The sequence below is a fragment of the Taudactylus pleione genome, unplaced genomic scaffold (assembly GCF_031769625.1).
Source record: "Taudactylus pleione unplaced genomic scaffold, aTauple2 ptg000162l, whole genome shotgun sequence".
NCBI classification, from domain to species: domain Eukaryota; kingdom Metazoa; phylum Chordata; class Amphibia; order Anura; family Myobatrachidae; genus Taudactylus; species Taudactylus pleione.
Genome location: NW_028284564.1, coordinates 6,667,339 through 6,687,530, shown reverse-complemented (window position 1 = coordinate 6,687,530; position 20,192 = coordinate 6,667,339). Strand labels below are relative to the sequence as shown.

Sequence of the window (20,192 nt, the reverse complement as noted above, 5' to 3'; positions counted from 1 at the left end):
AGAATTGGAACATACCCCTAGTGACAACATATGAACTGTCCTATGAACTACGGCGTACTACAAAGACCAAGAACCAATGAAATTATGTTTGTCTACATTGTTATCATGATCTGTCAGTAGCCATTCTCTTGGATGACCATATATCTCCGGATTGACGACTGTATACTGGGACCGGTGCGCATGCGTATGTATCAAGCTGTACCTTTTGTATTTAATGGTCTTTGCGCAAATTGTGATAGATGAAAGCGTGTAACTTACTTTATGTTGCAATAAGAACTTTTTGTGCTTTGGAACCACAATCAAAGTCTGGAAAGCAATTATTTCTCTCTAGCGATTTAGGGGTATTCATAGTATGTAATGCTGGCTGTTGGGATGCCTCCTGTCAGAATACAGACAGCGGCATCCCGATGGTTGGTATCCCGACAGGGGTCGGGTAAGTATACTTACCTTCCCCCCTTAACCCTCCCTTCTTAAAGCCTACCCCTCCCCTTTAGTGCCTAAACCTAACCCTCCCCGCTTTGTACCTAAACCTAACCCTCATCCATTAGTACCTAACCCTAACCTTCCCCCCCTTAGAGCCTAATTCTAACCTCCTCCCCAGTGGTGCTTAACCCTAACCCTCCCCCCTAGGGGTGCCTAACCCTAACAAACCTAACCCTCCGCCCCTGCGGCTAATGCTAAGGGCGCCCCAGACTTACCTTGTTGAGTCTGGCATCCTTCAGCGTTCAGGCATCGGGATTAAGATAGGCGTTGGTATTTCACGCCTGAACGAAGCAACAGTTGAATTGCTCCATCGGGCGCCCATTACTCATAGTCAAGGGAGATTCCATTGTTTTCACCCACATCATCTTTTGCTGTAACAGTTCACAAATGCACAACAGAGCACTCAGGAAATTTGGCAGTTTTACTCAAAATCATCCACCATCTTTGCAATTATATGCCAACTGACAGTACCAGGGGGGCCTTAAAGATAATTATGTAGTTTTATAAGAAAAAATAGGCAACACGCCTAAAGAAAAAAAAAGTTTGTTATTTCCATACAAATAGTAAACAGGATCTGCACCAAACAACCAATGTAAACTTAAATAGAAACACATATTGCATAGTTAATAGTTGGAGTGAATATGTTAGGGCCCCCCAAAAAAAGCAAAAAAGAGAAGTGTCACACGATGGTGGTCAATTAAATTAGGAGCGAGGGGGACGATTGCTGTTGCAACAGTAATGACAGCTGAAATCGCTGCCATCACCTCTAATAGCCCAATCTCGCCCCCGACTCGTGAATTATATGTAAGCCACCATATGGGGCTGCGAACACAAATCCACAAAATTGCCTTACTGTAACTTAGTCCAGTTTAATTGAATTGACCCCAAAATCTAGATGTAGGGTATATTTTTCTACAAGTAGGAAGTCCAAAAAAATGGGATTTTGGTACCTACCGGTAAATCCTTTTTTCTGATTCCACAGGGGACACTGGAGGTGCTTACGCTGGGGTATAGAGGCATGGATAACTGGAGCCGGCACTTTAAATAATTTAGAAGTGTGAAGCTCCTCCCCCTCTATGCCCCATCAGCCCTCAGTTTAGAAAATGAAGACCGAGAGGAGATGGAGAACAAGCGGAGTAAGAAAAGGAGAGAAGAACACAATAACTATCATACAACATACGGAACAAGCCGAACAGGCAGGCAAAGAGCGCAGAGGTGGGCGCCCAGTGTCCCCTGTGGAATCAGAGAAAAGGATTTACCGTTAGGTACCAAAATCCCATTTTCTCTTTCATCCACTAGGGGACACTGGAGGTGCTTACGCTGGGGACGTACCAAAGTTTTCCCCCACTGGCGGGAACGCTCTGAGGCACCTGTAGAACTAGGCGGCCAAACCGGGATGCCGAAGAAAAACATATCAAATTTGTAAAACTTGACAAACGTGTGAACTGAAGACCACGAGGCCGCACGGCACAATTGTGACATGGAGGCTCCTCTACCGGCCGCCCATGACGCACCCACAGAACGTGTGGAATGAGCCGAAATGGACGAAGGAGGCAGACTGTCGGCACTAACATAAGCCAGATGAATAGTCAGCTGAATCCCACATGCCAAAGTCTGCTTAGACGATGGACAACCCCTCCAAACAGCATTATAGAAGACAAAAAGCGACTCAAACTTAAGGAGGGACGCTGTCCTGGCAACATAGGTGCGGAGAGCCGTAACCACATCCAAAGCAGAAGAACCACCAGAGTCCTCCACCAACGACGGTACCAGGAAGGAAAGCGGCTACCGTTCGGAGTTCTGCCCTATCAGCATGAAACACAAGGTAAGGTGCTTATCAGACATAGCCCCCCATTTTGAAACTATGAGTCGAAGCAAGAGCCAGGAGGAGGACCGTCTTTCAAGACAGGTACTTAAGATCAACATCCTCCAAAAGGTTCAAACATTGGCGACTGAAGAAACAGAAGCACTAAGTTTAGATCCCAGGGAGCTATTGGAGGTACGAAAGGGTGCTGCGCGCTCAAGACCCCTTAAAGAATGTCAGCATCTCAGGAAAGAAGGCCAATTTCCTTTGAGACTTGCACCTTTAAGGTTCCTAGACGAAGGTCAGAATCCAGACCTGTCTAAAGGAAAAGCAGAAACCATGGCTAAACGAAGAGTCCTAGACAGAAGACCCCGACTGGAACACCATGATATAAGCACGCCAGAAGCGGCGATCATGAACAGCCGAAACTGGCTTCCTGGCACGTATCATGGTGGGAATAACCGCGTCTGGGATGCCACTGCGTCTTAGGATATCGGTTTAAAGAGCTACCCCGTTAAACGCAGTTGCGCTAAGTTGGGGTGTATGAAAAAACCCAGCTGTAGAAGATCCGGGCGCATAGGAAAGGACCACGGATCTTCTGTCAATAGAGACCGAAGGTCCGAGAACCAACTTTTTTGAGGCCATTTCTGAGCCACGAGAATTACAGAGGCTGTCTCTTGTTTATCCCTTTTTAGAAGACAAGGAAGATGCAGAATCAGAGAAAAAAGTAAACAAAGTCGTAGATCCACTGACTTGTCAGAGCGGCTACTGCTTCCGCCTGCGGATCTCGAGATCTTGACACGTATACTGGGAACAGTATACAGGATTACTTACTGGTTCTCGGCCCACCGGAGGATCTGAGTTACTTCTTGCATAGCCATGCGACTCCGAGTTCCTCGTTGGCCGTTGATGAAAACGACTGCCGTCGCGCTGTCAGACTGAACTCTTACCGGATGAGCCCTTTATAAACTCTATTGCCTCTATCAGAGCATTGTTCGCTCTGAGTTCCAACGCATTTATGGCCCACTTCTGTTCTAGAGGGGACCCTTGAACCTGAAAGTGGTAATCGAGGACTACTGCTATCCATCCTCGGAGGCTGGCGTCCGTAGTTACGATGATCCAGTTCCACACTCCGAATCTCCGGCCCGCTAAAAGATTGGTGGATTGCGACCACCAGAGAAGGCCACTCTGCTAACTGGCTCAGACGGATCTGTCGCTGTAGAAGCAGATGAGACCCTGACCCCTGGAGTGAAACCAGCCGAACTGTAGTGCTTCGAAAGCAGCTACCATCTTTCCTAAGAGACACAGACAAAGAAGCATTGACACCTTCTTTGGTCTGAGGACCAGCTGGACTAACCACCAGATATCCCTGGCCTTGTCTGTTGGAAGAAAAAAAAAATCCTCTGTGAGTGATCTGATAGAAGAGATACTGATGGAGCCTTTAGCAACAGATCGTCCAAATAATGGATTATATTCACTCCTGATGACCAAAGGAGAGCGATCATGACTGCTATGAGTTTGGTGAATATGCGGGGAGCCGAGGATAACCCGAACGGCAATGCCCGAAACTGGTAATGATCTTTCAATATGGCAAAATGCAGAAAAGCTTGGTGTGGTTCCCATGGGAACATGGCAATAAGCATCTTTGATATCCAGGGATAATAGGAACTCCCCTGGTTCCAAGCTCGCAACAACGGACTGCAGATATTCCATTTTGAAATGATACATCTTTAGATACAGGTTGAAGGACCTGAGGTTCAAGATGGGCATGACCGCACCCTCCGGTCTGGGCACTACAAAACAGACTTGAGTAAAACCCCATACCTCGCTGATGCTCCGGAACCGGAACTAACACAGATGACACTACTAGAGACCTGATAGCCTTCTGTAGAACTTGAAATGCTTGCAAGCGGGCTCCCACCGCAGGAGACCCCAGGTGGGACAGAAAACCGTCATGCCACCTGTTTTCTCAGCTGGTTTAGATTCTGGTCTACGTGCAACCGTGTGTGGACGACCTTTACCTCCTCTCGTTTGCGTAGGAGCACCTCTGGCTCTACCATGAAAGGAATGAGGGGCTCAAAAGGAATGAAACGAAGATCCAGTATAAGGTCTTCTGGGATCTGGAGCAGTAGACGGGAGGAAAGAGGACTTACCACCCCCGTGGCCTGGGATATCCACTTGTCCAATTCCGGGCCAAAAAGCATGTCACAGGTTAATGGTAAACCCTCAACCGCACGCTTGGACTTTGCGTCCGCCCACAACCACAGAGCTCTGCGTCCTGAAATAGCAGATGCAGATAATATGCGATCACTAATCTGACTAATATCCTTTGAAGCTTCTCCCAATTAAACTGCAGACTCACGGATGTGTTCTGCTAATAGACGTAATTCTGGTCTGGAATTACCAGAGTCCAAACCTGAAATCAGCTGGTCAGCCCAGCAAACCACAGCCTTGTTAACCCCGGCGGTAACAAGGGTAGGACTAAGTTGAGCTCCCGTTGCGGTATATATATAGATCTTACGATCTGAAGTGTCCTTTAAAACAGTAGCTCCCGGCACCGGAAGTGCTGTTTTCTTAGTGAGACGGGAAACAGACGCAGCTACAGGAGGAGGTGTTTCCCACTTCTCCATCATGGATGATGGAAAAGGGAAGCTAGATGGAAAACTACGCCCAGATGGAGAACAGGTGCTTTACCCTCTGCACCATCTCTGGATACACATTAGTCAGTGGACGTGAGATCTGAACCCAGGTCTTGAAATTTTGAATTGTTTCCAGGCCACTGATAATTTCTTGTAAAGCTTCCTCCAATTCACCCTCTACGGTATCCTCTGTGGCGAGGAATTCTTCGTCAGACTCCTCTGAATGGAAAACAGTCATTAGAATACGCTTTTGAGACGGGCTTTGGTAGGAAGTGGAGTGTGTAGGCACCGCTGTACCCATCACCTGAACCAGGGACTTGGTAAAGTCAGCTACCCAGGGAGGTTGAGACCTGCGCGCCTCAGCCAACTCCGATGTTAAATTTGACATAACTCCTACCATGTCAGTGGCCCATGGTGGAGCAGGATAGCTAGTAATCGCCATCTGTGAATCCGTTGTTATATAAGCATCACATAACGTGGACCCAGTGCCATGTGGCTTGGTCTGTTTGTTGTTACACTTGGAACAGACAAACAGCCTTTGAGAAGCCTTGGTTCTGTTGGACATGGTACACACAGTCACCCAGAGAAAACACAGCATAAAACAGAAAAGACACAGACATATAAAAAAAAGAAGGCTGTGGGACACAGAGGAGGAGAAACCCCCCTCCCACAGATCAGATTCCCCTGCACTTACAGCCTTTTTACCATGGATGTAATCGGGGTGTACTTGTCCTGCAGCACAGGAATGGCAGCAGAGGAATCCAGCCTTATGTGTCTCTTATACTGCAATCTCCTGTTAGAGATGCAGTATGAGCTGCTGTGTAATGAAGAACGGCAGCCCTGCTGTTATACAGCCGCTTGCAGTGTAGGGGAGAGAGACCCGCGCTGCCTTTAAGCTCCGCCCCCTTCCTTATGCCCTAAAGGGCTAACAACCTCCTTGCAATATGGCTTCTGTGGCCATTAACCTCCCCCCCCCCCCCGCGCACAGCGGCCCGCTTACTGCCTTTCTGCCCCGCGTGTAACAGCGGGGAGAGGGAGAGCCAGGCGGGAGGAGGGAGAGCAGGCGCCTGGCTGCACTTGTAGAGCACTAAACAGCGGGGAGAGGGTGAGCCCGGCGGGAGGAAGGAGAGCAGGTGGCCGCACTTGTAGCGCACTTATCTCCTGCCCCGCGCTACTGTTAATGTCCTCCCCCTCTTAATGAGCTGCCCCGCACCAGGGTGAGTCAGGTGCCGCGCTTACGGAGAGCAGTGGAGCCGCGAGTAGCGCTCTGCATTAGCTGCCCAGCATACTATAACATGTAAAACCGCTGGGCAGCGGCGGGGCTGGGAGCCGGGGGATGCGCAGGTGGTTACTCACTGCGTGGTCCCCGAGAGAAGTCTCTCTGCAGCTTCAGCACTTCTCTCTTCTTGTTGAGAATGTGCTGTGGCGGTAAGGAGCTGTCAGTGCTTTTCATATAAGCGCTGTGCACTCCTTCCTGCCTCCTATAAGGCAGGGCGCCAGGTACCCGGACCCCACCTTTAAAGAGGTGGCGATGGGTACCTAAAAGTGTCAAATGTCAAAGATGTAAAAATAAAGAAACCTAAATAAATAAAATATATGTATTGCTGGAGCACAGCAGATTGTGACCAGCTCCGTAGGCACATTTTCTAAACTGAGGGCTGATGGGGCATAGAGGGGGAGGAGCTTCACACTTCTAAATTATTTAAAGTGCCGGCTCCAGTTATCCACGCCTCTATACCCCAGCGTAAGCACCTCCAGTGTCCCCTAGTGGATGAAAGAGAAAGGTGGAATTATCCTTTAACAGCACACCAAATTAAGATTTGCAAAAATTTTAAAAATAAATTGGCACAAACCTTATACTTGTGGTCTCAAATGTTGCACATAAAATTAGGAATAATTTTTAGTTGTACACATTAGTAAAGTATGTATGTTGAGCTAATCTCACCAAAATGAAAAGCCCGCCATTTTGTTCAACTTCAGCAGTTTCAACAAGGAGCTCTATAGCCTTCTTGGTGCCAATCGTTTTTACAACTCGCTGTATGAGATCTTTCTTGGGTTCATGAAGCCTACAGGAGAAAAAAAACATGTGAAAGCAGTCTTTCATAGTATTTACACGGTTCAGAGTGATCATTCAGAGGAAGATAAAATGAGCCATGAAGTTCCATCAAAACCTTGTTTGCTAATACCAAGCAGAAAATTAGGGCAGGAAAAGCTTGCTCGTTTTTGCTAGCATCACACTGAGGTGCATTGAAAAATTAAGCATGGTTTTCCTGCCATAATAAATTTAAATGAGCACACACATAGTTCACTTAAGTGAATTTTTGGGACAGACAGTACTTTCCTTTGGAAGAAATTTAAACAGACAAATATTGGATCTGAAGTGCTTGGAATGTGAAAGTTTTTTAATGTTTTTTATGCTTTGGGGCTTTTTGCCTAAGATTCTGACAATTGCAACAGTTTCTCCACATTAACTCTGCTACTCGGTTCCCTATTAGACGGCTTACCATTGCTGTTTGCAGTAACAGTACATGGAAATTGTGGCTGATATATATATATATATATATATATATATATATATATATATATTATATATATAGAAAAATACCAAAAAGCTAAAATGATTACCTTTTTGGTTTCTTGATACTTTCTACATAACAGATATACAGAAAACCCATGGCCATAGCCCTATTTTAAATATACTTTTTTTTTTATTATTCTTGTCAGTTATTTTATACCACCCATTCACATTAGTAAATAAAAGAAAAAAATATTAGCAATAAGGATGTTTCTGGCTTTTGCACACAGTTATACAGAGTTTATTTGGAACACTGTATATAGCAATCCTCAAGTAGCTAGGCACTGAAATGTTCACACCCACATCGCTGGAACCTTGGGCTGTCACGGATGTTGCTCCCTTGGGGTTGTATCACTGCTGAATAGTCTGCAGAAATTTGCCAGCAGTAAATACATTTAAAAAAATCAGATCTTAAAATAGCTGCAAACGTTCCAATAGACATCATTAAATGTTATTGGAGAATGTTGCATCACTTGTGTTTCCAATGGCTGTTGAAAATGATTTAGCCCAAGGGACAACATACTACTGAAAAATACATCTTATTCAAATCAGTGGTACATGCCAATCATCCAGCGCACAGTGCATACTCACTGCTGTTAAACACATTTGTAGATGCTTTTTTCTTTGCATGTTGAACCTCAAATTCACCAAAGAAAACATAAAAAAATTGTGATTTTCAGCATTTATAACACTACACAACAATGAAAATGTTTCCGATGTGAAAATAGTTACTTCTAATTGAATTCAGCATGCAAACAATGAATATGACATTTAAAACTCAGTTAGCTCTGAGTTCCGAGATATAGCCCATTTATGACGATGTAGGGGTGTTCCTAGTGAAGTGGGCAGAATGGAGAGAATCTCACCAGCAATCTGCGTTCCGCGCAGATGGGACGGGGCCTAAGTACCTAATTAAATGAATCAGTTATTTGTCCCCTCCCCTATTCAAATATATGCGATTCACGGGATTACCCACACAAGATAACTGTGGTGCACTGAGTGACAAGCATAGTGAGCGATTCCACCAAGACATTTCAGCAATGGAACAAAGATATCAGGGTAGGTGAATCACTACTGTTGGACAGTGACAAGAGATGCCCCAGAAGAGGAGTACAAGCGACAAGCAAAGACAAAGCACCCCCATGAATAGGCCACTATATTAGAAAGTACTTTCGTATGCTGTATGTTTGTTTTGTTATTTATTTTCTATCAATCACAAATAAGAACACATAACAGTTGTTTTAATTCAATCAAGAAAATATCAGAGCTAGTAAAAACATTCTGAAATCATTTTAGTTTTTCTTGACCTCAAATTAGTAATGTATGACTATTTTTAGAAAGGAAACAAATTGAAAGTATTAATTTGTTGTACAGTGTAATCAAAGCTTGGCGATCTCTACCATTAATCTAACATTCATTCACTATAACTTGTTAGTATAATATTTGTAACCAGGGATACACAAAATCTAAATTCAAGGGATATGGGAGTAAATGGGGTTTGGTAACTTCTTTTCTCCATTTCAACAAATTTTATTGAAAAGCTTTGACAACATATCACTAAAAGCAACACACTTCAATTGTATTTATCACTCAGAAAAATCTACTTTTCGAAAAAGTAAAACAGTTAAAACATAAAATACAAGATAATCTTTGATTTATAAAGTGCCAATATAGTACTCTGTGCCATAAATTCAGGGGCTAGTGATTAAAAACAAATATACAATTAAAAAATAATAATAATCAGACTGAAATCAACAGTGCAACAGATTGCTGCAGCTTAAATGAAACTTGACAGAATACACTTCACACCCCTTAGAAGAACATCAATAGGTAATTTCCACTCAGCACTGTAACTAGTATCTCAACGTGCAACAGGGACACTGAGTAGAAAGAAAACATTATCCTTCTCAAATCAAGCTTACAGGTTAAGCACGGAAATTACTAAGCACCATTTTTCCAGCGGGTTTGTAATCGCTGCATAACGATGGCAAGTTTGCCCTCCAAACCTTGCTGGCAATGTACAACAATCACAAACCTGTAAATTGCTCGTGATTTATCGGAAAACGCATGTTGTTTAACCTATTAGAGTTGGGGTGGAAGGGCGGCTGAGCGTTGGGCAATTGCTCAGTTGTATTGGACTCTTTCTGGTACACCTGGCCAGAGTTTATAATGGTGGGTACACACTGGGCGATATTACTGAGCGACTGCACGATTAATGACATCGTAATCGTGCAATCGCTCAGTAATCGTGCACTTTTATGTCGGAAACGACCAGCGATGCGCACTCCCGCTGGTCATTTCCGACATTGTCCATCGCCTGAACATGCATCACAATCAGGCGACCTCGTCAGGTTGCTGCATGTTGGGGAATGGGGGAGAGAGCCCAGCGCTGAACGATATCGTTAATATCGTTCAGCGGCTGTGCTCAATGTCATGAACAACATTGAGCACAGCCTGCCTGGGACACACTACACGATATCACTCAGGGAGCATATTGTGTAGTGTGTACGCACCTTAAGGGTTTAAAACAAAAGAAAAATGGGATTTTGGTACTTACTGGAAAATCATTTTCTCTTGATTCCACATGGGACACTGGGAGGTGCTGACACTGGGGTATAGAGGCGTGGTTAGCTGGAGCTGGCACTAATTAAGTCAGACGTGTGAAGCTCCTCCCTCTCTATTTCCCACCAGCCCTCAGTTTAGAAAATGAAGACAGAGAGGAGATTGAGAACAACAGGAATGAAAAAGGAGAAATATCACACAACAACAAAACCATACAACATACGGAACTAACAGGCAGGCAAAGAGCGCAAAAGGATTTACCGGTAAGTACCAAAATCCAATTTTCTCTTTCATCCACTAGGGGACACTGGGAGGTGCTTACGCTGGGGACGTCCCAAAGTTTTCCCCACGTGCAGGGGCGCTCTGAGGGACCTGCAGAACAAGGCAGCCAAACTTGTGAACCAATGACCAAGTGGCCGCACGGCACCATTGTAAAGTGGAGGCACCTGCACCCACAGAACGTGTGGCGCCGACTATAATTACTGACATAACTTGACTGCGGAGAGCTCGAACCACTTCCACGGTAGAAGACACACCCGAGTCCTCTACCAAAGGAGGCATCACAAAAGGTTGGCTTATGTGGGAAGCCGACCTCACCTCAGGGAGGAAAGCAGCTACCGTCCTGAGTACCGCCCTATATGCATGGAACACAAAGTAAGGACGCTTATAGGACAGAGTCCCCCATTCCGAAACACTGCACGCCGAAGCCAAAGCCAAGAGAAGCCCCAAGGAGCTATAAATGGTACAAAAGGTGGCTGCCCCCGCAACACCCCGAAGAAACGGCTGCATCTCAGGTATGAGGGGCAACGTACGGTGAAAGAAAATGAGAAGAGCAGAAACCTGTACTTTAGAAGATCCCAATCGCAGGCCAGAAACTAATCTGGTCTGGAGAAAAAAAAAAAAAACGGGACAACCACAAAGTCCTAGACGGAAAGCCCCGACCGTTACCCATGTCATATAAGAGCGCCAGATGCGATAATGCGCAGCCGAAACCAGTTTCCTGGTGCGAAACATGGTGGGAAAAACTTAAGTCTGGGATGCTCTTAAAATATCGGGCCACCCCGTAAAATGCAGTTGTGCCAAGTTGGGGTAGACGAAAGGACCCTGTTGCAGAAGGTCCAGGCGAACAGGAAGAGGCCACGGGACTTCTGGTCCGGGAACCAAGTACTCTGAGGTAAGTTCGGAGCCACGAGAAGACTGAGGCTGACTTGTGTTTTATTCTATTTTGTAAACGAGGAATTAGTGGAATTGGAGTAAACCGGTAATCCAAGTTGTAGGACTGCTAGAGTGTCGCTTGCCATCACCTGTGGATCCCGAGTACTTGGACACGTATGCTGGGAGCTGAGGATTCAATCTGGACGCCATGGAGGTCCACCTGAGGATGACCCCATCGATGCATGAGTGCGTGGGACACGTCAGGACGGGGGGGGGGGGGAGGGGAACAAAGTGGAATCTGTAACCTCTTATCCGGTTGTTTCCAGGTCGCTGAAAACCATACGAGAAGCTGTTGTGAGAAAGGAAAAACAGCCGACCTTTTTGGTCGGTTATCAAAAAGATTAAAAATTTCTGAGTAGCATGAACAGATTTTAAATTCTGATTCATTGATACTCATGAGCGTGGAGTTCCTCGTCTGACTTTTCTGACTGTAGGACGGTCGTCAGAGGATGCTTTTGAGTAGTTTTTTTTTTTTTTTTTTTAATAGAAAAAGGAGGGTACAGTAGCCGCAGTACCTATAAACCTCTGGTCTTGATAGGTGACGCCCTGTGAGGGCGGCAAGGGGCTTGTCTCAGACCTTCCCAGAGGGAAGAACATAAAACTCCTTCAGTAGCTGTAACTGGAAGTGACGTGAGTGAGGGCAGAAGTGGAGGCTTCTGTCCACACTTTCCAGGAAAAGAAAGTCGGCCCCTTGCGGGCTCGCATCGCTTGCCACGCTGTGGGCATGGTGGCTCGCATCGCTCGCCACAAGGATATATTCCCCCTCTATGCTCACTTGGATGGTAGGAAATGACGTTGGACACTGGCAGATGACGTCATCGTACAATTATGGAAAGGGATCTATCTCTTCCCCCTCCCAGAGGCACGGAGGAAGTGACCTCACATGCATGTGACGCACTCCGTGTGTAACCTGAGCACTGAGCTTCCCTTCCGCTCCCAGGGAGATTGAGACCTACTCATTACTGCTATCACGTCAGCGGCCAATGGAGGAGTGGGTGAAGCAGAAATAGCCACGGAAGGGACCATTATCAAACAAGGATGACATAACGTGGAGCCAGAAGCATGTGGCTTAGTTTGTTTGTTATTTTATTAGAACAACCAAACATGTTTTGAGAAGCCTAATGCTTGTCATTTAAGACACACAGACTGTATTTAGACGATAGAGTATTTAGACTACAGTATAGAAAAAACAGAAGGCTAAAAGGTGGGAAACAGGAGGAGAAAAACCTCCACAGCCCACAGATTAGCTCCCCTGCTCACTATACACCTTCTAGTGTATATAATTTATCACACTGGGATCTGAACCCAGGAAGTTGACACACTGTGTACTTAGCATGAGCTCTCTGAGCCACAGAGCCTTTCACTTTTAAGGAGAATCCAGCCTTCACTTTACTCAACTGCAACACTACCTAACAGGGAGAGATGCAGGCACACGTTAATAAAGACGGCAGACATGCTGTTTGTAACAGCTCTATGCCGATTAGAGAGCGTCTGATTAGGCTCTGCCCCTTTTACATGCTAAGGGTGGCTAAAGTGGCTTCTATGTAGCCATTACCATCTCCTGTCAGCCCCACTTTGCTGCCTCCACAAAACATGTGTCCAGCGGGGGCTGAGTTGAAGGCAGGGACCAGCGATGTGTGCTATGTATGTACACAGCCTGTACTACAAGCGCTAGGCAGCGGATGTTGCATTAAACTTTGAAAACGGCAGACACACTGTTTGCTACAGCTGTATGCCACTAGTATTGAGAGAGAGAGCCCGTGCGGATATAGGCTCCACCCCCTTCTTTATGGGAAGGTCCAATATGGCTTCTGCATTTACCCTGTATGAGCCCCGCAATGCTGCGTTGTCCAGTGGGGCTGAGAGTAAGAGCGTTAAGGTAGGGAGCAGTGCTATGCGCTAATAAACCATGCACTCTGTAAAAATACAGAACGTGTCTCACACTACAAGCGCTGGCAGCGTGAGGGAGGCGGAGGATGCGCAGTTACATACTCACTGCGCTCCCCTGGAAGTCTCTCTCGGCAGGTCAGCACTCTCCTCTTCTTGCTGTGGAGATGTGCTGTGGCGATAAGGAGTTGTCAGTTGCTTTTAGAATTAGCACTGTGCACTATTTCCAGAACTTTAGAAAAAAAGTCAGGGCGCCAGGTACCCGGACCCCACCTTTGGTATAGGTGGCGAAGGGTACCTAATTGTGTAAAATATGCTATAAAATAATAAAATAAAAAACAAAATGTATTGCTGGAGCACAGCATGTAGTGACCAGCTCCTAAGGCACATTTTCTAAACTGAAGGCTGGTGGGGAATAGAGGGGGAGGAGCTTCACACTTATGAATTAATTAGTGCCAGCTCCAGCTAACCACACCTCTATACCCCAGGGTAAGCACCTCTAATAATCTACTAAGGTGTATCCCATCTCCAACATGCGTGTGCACTGGAAGCCAGGGTGCGCTGCCGATGCTCCAATGGCTCCCACTGCAGCGGAGGTCAGTCTGCCGCCCCGGGAGGGAGTGGGACAGAGCGAGGGGCGGTACAGGGTGGAGAATAAGACAGAGCAGAATATATATATATATATAAATACAACAAAATTTCTATGTACGAGCTAACATCACTTCCATTATATATTGTGCATTGTTGCCGTTTACTCCATTATTTTAAAATTCTCATTAACTTTAATATAGTTTTTATCTTTTATATTTTATATTCTATTATAATGCTGTCACCATTCTTTTAATATGGCCTTTTATACATTTGTATTCAGCTTCATATTCCTTTTATTTTTTCTCTCCACCTTGATGTTATACTTCTGCTACTTGCACACCCTGCCAGATGTAACCTACGCAGTGCACCCCAGATGGCTGACTTGGATTGTAATTTCTTGGGCAGGATTAAAAAACATGTGGATCTATTCATTCAGTGCATATTTTATTACAAACAATTCAGTCATCCGTATATGTCATACACGAACTGCATCACTGTTTGCTGTATTTGCTATTCCCCGTTTTGTGCTATGTACTTCCGCCCCAACTGTATGCTATGCCGGTGTGCTACACCTCCATTGAAGTGCATCCTCCATGGGCAGGATGTACTTCACGTGGATCTATTCATACAGGGTATATCATACTGCCACACACGCGTCAGTGCCTTGGGTCCTTGTGCGGCTTATCTCTCACAGTGTAACCTTCGTAGTGCGCCCAACATAGCTGCCTTACTTGGTACACTCGTGGATGGAATGAAAAATACTTGGACCCGAAAATTATGGTGGGACCCTATTCCTAGCGATGGGACGCTGCAACCACTCATTTTGGGGGGGAATTCGTTTTTTTGAGCATCTATCAGAGCAATTCAATTGATTGTCTGATAGGCGCCCATTAGCTGCAGCAGAAACATTTACAGCCTCCTGAAGTACGAGAAAAAATGTGTGCAAAGTACGTAATTTGGATGCCCATCTAGGACTTTAAACGCCTGGTTCGGGAGTCTAGACTGGTTTAGCCGTTTTGAGCGTCTAAACCTCTTAATACATTAAGTTTTATTGATGGATAGGTCCGCCAGATCAACTGATATTTGTGAACCAACCCGGGACCCTTCGGGATTTATTGGGTATGTGCTTTACTTACATATTTAGAATAACTTACTACATATAGACACATAGCAATAATTTAGTAATATGCTCTAACTGATGTCAATGTAGTTCTCTAACTGCATAAAAGTATAAAGAACATTGTTGTAGTTGATTCTTCCGATTACAGAATGTGACGAATCTGCATTTTTATGTACTTCGAAAGAAAGTTGTAAAATATAGTGGAAGTGACATAACATCCCATTAGCCTTGACAAAGTTTATTTGGCCCCATTTCTATTAAGACAATTAGATGCCATATTTAAAAGGGGGGGGAATTCAATAGTTTGCGCCGGTGGCTGTCAGTAATGAGTGCCCGACGGAGCAATTCAATTGCTGATTTGTTTGTGGGAGCAATAGCCGCTGGCGCTTTGCTCGCACCCTCCTGAGGTGGCGAGCAGAAATGTGCAATAAGTAGAGGTTTTAGGCACCCAAATTTCTGTTTGGAAGCCTTATTCAGGACTTTAGATGCCCAGGTTTAGCTGTTTTACACAGCTAAATCCGGTCTAATTGGGCACAACAAGTTAGATAATTAAAGAGCACACAAAATCAATTGAATTGCAACATTGGGAACCCATTAATTAGCTCAAACAATTGAATCGCCCCTGATTAGTTTATATTATATACAATAAACAATGCATGTAACCACCAAACACCATAACTGGTTAATCTTCAATAAATTGTATTCATTTTAAATTAATAAAGATCACTAATAATGCAATCTTTATTCACAAAAGTTGGCAAATATACATATTTAATTATTTGCTTTATATGACCAGCAATAGTCATTATATGCCATATTTGATTGGGCCTTTCTATATTACATTAGTTCATTATTGTTATTTTTTGTAAACACTTTAAATTTGTGGAAACCATTTTTACTTAATTTATTTTAATGAGGAACATATTTGTACAATAACAGACTGTATATATAAATTTTAACTATATTTTCTTAAAGATTTTATATATAGACTATGGACCGCCCCAGCTTTGCACGGTAGTGATTTTGAATTTACGGTGATTTTTGACAGAGGTCCTATACGATTGCCTTGTAGAAGACAGTAGTTTTTTTTTCTCCTGAGGTCAACACAAAAACATTTAGTTTTGACGTGACATACAAAAAAAGCCACGTAAAGTAGTACATGAGCAGAACAGTTCACTTAGGTCAACTCCAGCCCCGTTAAGTGTTTGTCCCTGTGCTTTATTTCAGACTTACCGGGAATTGGACTCGTTTAAAATAATGAATTGTTTTTCGTTTTTCACATAAGTGAAATAGGAATGGTAAAAAAAAAAAAGAAAAAAAGGGAGAAACTGAAATTTATGTATCAGTAAACAGGGCTTACAGCAATTTTTCTGGAGAAAACAGATAATACGTATCAATCTCTATAGGCTATAAAATAAAGTCCATCGTTGCAATATATCTAACGGTTTAGATAGCGTAAGCCAAGAAAGCGCTCGGACGTCTATTTTTTCATTGACTTGCTTCACTAAAATCTTCACTGCTCTGCTCCCTTTTGTCAGACATTAACATTTCATAAACCTAAACCTTCCTTGACAAATGCTCTATAGAATAGTGAAAACTGCAGCAAAATCCGTCCAGTGGTTCCAGAGATTAGCCTGGACAGACAGAAGACATCTACCAGGGACTTTATTTTATACCATGTATAGATTTTTCCGCAGTATCATAAAAACCTATAAAACCTTTTCTCAGGTGTGCAACCAGGATCTCTATAAATTACAATTTTACATAAAATACATATCAATTACAATTATAGCAATTATTGTCTTTATACATACAGTGCATATAGAAAATCATCATATTCTGTCAAAATCCTTAATTTTACACCGTGGAAATAAATCAAACTTTTTCTAGCTTTATTTCCATTATGCCTTACAACATTCAACTAATGACAAAAAGGCAACAGTTCTGAATATGAAAAACTAGAACAGGGTAGAAAAAGTGATTAGACCACTGATTACTTTGCATTGGAGAAGTCTCTTTATGTGGCTTCAAAGTGCTAGTGAACGCACCCAAAATACGGGCATGCTACTGCAGTTAAGGCACCCAAAAGCCCAACTTTGGACGAATTTCGTCTTGAACCTCAGGAGGGTACAAGCAGAAATCTGCGATAAGTGATAGGCTCCCAAAACACTGGAATAGCTCTGGTCACTTTAGACAGGAGAAATAAATAATTGAATTCCCCCCTTCAAGTCCATTCAGACATTTTCTACTGGATTTAGGTCAGGGCCCCACGTGCTTAATGGCGGCCGTGGCACTGAAGGTGTTAACCCCCCATGCTGCGGCGCCATTCTTAAATGAACAAAGGGCCATACATAATTGTATTACAGGTGCTAGGCACCACATTTAAAATCCCCCTGTACTTCTGGCGCTGGGGGAGGCAGGATCCCCCAGCCACTTCCAGAAAAATAAAATATCCTCCTATGCAGCCTCATACCTGATAGTGGCATGAGGAGGTGCATAGGAAGCTGGCCAATGCAGCCAGCTAATTGTGTTCAGGGAGCTCTAAAAGGGCTTACCCTCCGTGGCCAGGAAACCCTGCCCGGGGACCCTGCTTACCCACTTGTGGAGCTCAGATTCAGGCAGAGGTGGCAGGCTTGGTCCCTTTGCAAATTCCAGGAAGTCAGTTTTGGAGGGAAACCTCCCTCGGCTCTAGACGAGCCGACTCCCGGGTGGCGACTAAAACACCAGGTAGGCTTGGCCATAGGGGAATGACCACTCCCCTCTATCCATAGGGGACAAATGTTAAATGTGCATGTGGCCAGCACATACACAGGACATGCACTTCAGGTGATTGGTTCGAAACCTCAGGGCAGACTTACCCCGTGGTAATGTGTATTGGAGTGGCATAAAAGAAGCCTGCGTGCCTGGTAAAAATGTACTTCTGTATATCCTTTGTGGAGAAGAACTGCTGTAACTTGTATGCTGATATACCCCTTCAATCTGAAGGACAAGTTTTTAAGACTTTGAGAAATAAATATCTTGCCTGACTAAAATTGCATCCGAATCCTGCGACCAACAGAATTGCACAAAACGCTATTCCATTCTCTTGTCTTCTGGATTGAGCCAAGTGTCTCCGCAGCTCAAGCCATCTGCCAGCTACCGTGCAGAGACTGGTCCGTTGCGAGGTATCAGGAGAAAACAGCAGACATCAATCAGGGGGTGTGGCCGCAGCTAGTCGACGCATACTCAGCAGAAGCGGTTTCAAGCACCGACGGAAAGGGCTTGCATAAAAAGGATTTGACTGCTCCACAACCACCAATCTGCTCAATGTAGGCATGACTCAGGTCGGATAACCTGGGACGCACCATTTAGTCTGCACCATTACTCGGGTCCATCCTGGTAGCTACGTGGGTTGTTATTTTTCAGGGACCATTTTACACTGAGCCGGCAACCCGGGTTATTGCCGCAGTGGAAAAGGGGTGTTAGTAAATTACAAAGGCAAGCAGACACCATGACGTGGGCAAGTAGTACATGTTCCCCATTTGACCCGTATAGTACATACATTAACCTACACACAAAAACCGAAACAAAACACAAGACTGAGATAATTGATATATCACTGCAAGAAGATTTTGTTATCAAAACTTCAACCATGGCTTTTTGAGCAAACTTAGTACCTGCCAAAAAAACATTACATTACAAATTTTTTACATAATAATAATAATAATTATATTTAAGGGGAACTCAACTGTTTGTGTCGGCAGTTGTCAGTGAAGGGCGGTGCAATTCAATTGTTCGTATTTCTGCTTGCGGCCTCCCGAGGTGGCGAGCAGAAATATGAAAAAAAAAAAAAAAAAAAAAAAGTTTGTGGTTTGGGCGCCCTAACCAGGACTTTACAATAATAATCTGTGCACAGTAATAACAAAGATTCAAATTTACTACATTTTCAAGACATGCATCTACTAGAATATTCCGTGCACAAAATGTACAATGGATAATGAAGTTTGTGATCTTACCTGTATGCAATTTCATCAGAAACTTTGTCTTCTGAATCAGCCTCAGTAATTTCATATCGACCTTTGTAGTCCATTGTTGCCCGTTCACCAATCCTGTCTTTCACAGGTCTCTTCCTCTTTGGGTGCCCATTCTCTTCTTTTGACACACGCTCTTTATCATCATGCATATACTCATCCAATTCTTTGTCTAGTCTAGATTTCTCCTCATTATTTGCTTTCTTCATCATTTTTCTGGCCAGGACAAAGTTGTAAGTCTCTGACTGCCTGCTCATATCTATCTGACCATCCATGTCCATTATCCCAAGCTCCGTTGCCACAGCTTCTTGGGTCTGCTCCTGAAGTATTGCCCCCCAGATGTTATTCTTTGCACCTCTTGCCTGACCATTTTGGCAAGAAACTGCGGCCGGTGTTGGCCTTGATACTTCACAAGGAGGGTGGGAAGACTTCTGACGCTTATGTTTCCATGGAGCACCTTCATCCTCATCAGAATCGCTAACGCTCTCATCGCTGGAGTCCAAACCTTTGACACTGCGGTAGGGTACACTGGATGGAAGCGAAGGGTTGCTCCTGAAGCATCCATAAACATTGGTTAAACCAAGTTTCTATAAATAATGAAAAATTATGTTACCTAAAATGGATGCTAGCAGAATTAAGACAGATTTTTTTTATTCTAATAAGGCTACAAAAATATGGGTGTTTACGGCTCCAATTGTTTGTAATGTAAATAAATATAACCTAACAATAACTAACAACCTGTAGCCATATTTATCATTAGTGCTGAGTCTCCCATATCCAAAACGCTTGGGAGCAGGGGCATTTTGGATAACTGAATATTCCGTATTTTGGAATATTTGCATTTCATAATGAAATATCTTGGGAATAGGGCCCCAATATACACACAGCCTGCAGGTAATTTTATACAATATTTTCAATAATTTTGTGGTTCAAGCAAAGTTTGTGTACATACATGAAATTCATTTATGTTTCATATACACCTTATACACACTGCCTCTAAGGTAATTTTATACAATATTTTTAATAATTTGTGCCTTAGACAAAGTTTGTGTACATTGAACCATCAAAAATTTCATTATTTGAGTCATGCCAAAATGATTCTGTATTTCGGAATATTCCGTATTTCAGAATATTTGGATATGGGAGACTCAACCTGTACTTGCTTTTACATCACTGTATATTATGATTAGGGATGTGCAGGCTCGGATAAATTCGAGTTTGCACGTTGAGTTCGGATTTTTCCCTAAAAAAAAACGGAACTCAGAAAGAGGCTAAACGTCATCTTACATGGACGAACATCATATCA

The 20,192-nt window shown here is 43.9% G+C and overlaps 1 protein-coding gene across 1 annotated transcript in view; it reads right to left on the bottom strand.

Annotated features, from left to right (window-relative positions):
• The window catches only part of PHAX (phosphorylated adaptor for RNA export), a 50,451-nt gene that overhangs the window by 18,327 nt on the left and 11,932 nt on the right, over positions 1-20,192 (bottom strand). The window contains exons 2-3 of the mRNA XM_088475104.1: positions 18,872-19,473; positions 6,872-6,992 (exon numbers count right to left, since the gene is read on the bottom strand). Of these exons, the coding sequence (XP_088331230.1) occupies positions 6,872-6,992; positions 18,872-19,473 (723 nt within the window). The remainder of the gene's footprint in view (positions 1-6,871; positions 6,993-18,871; positions 19,474-20,192) is intronic.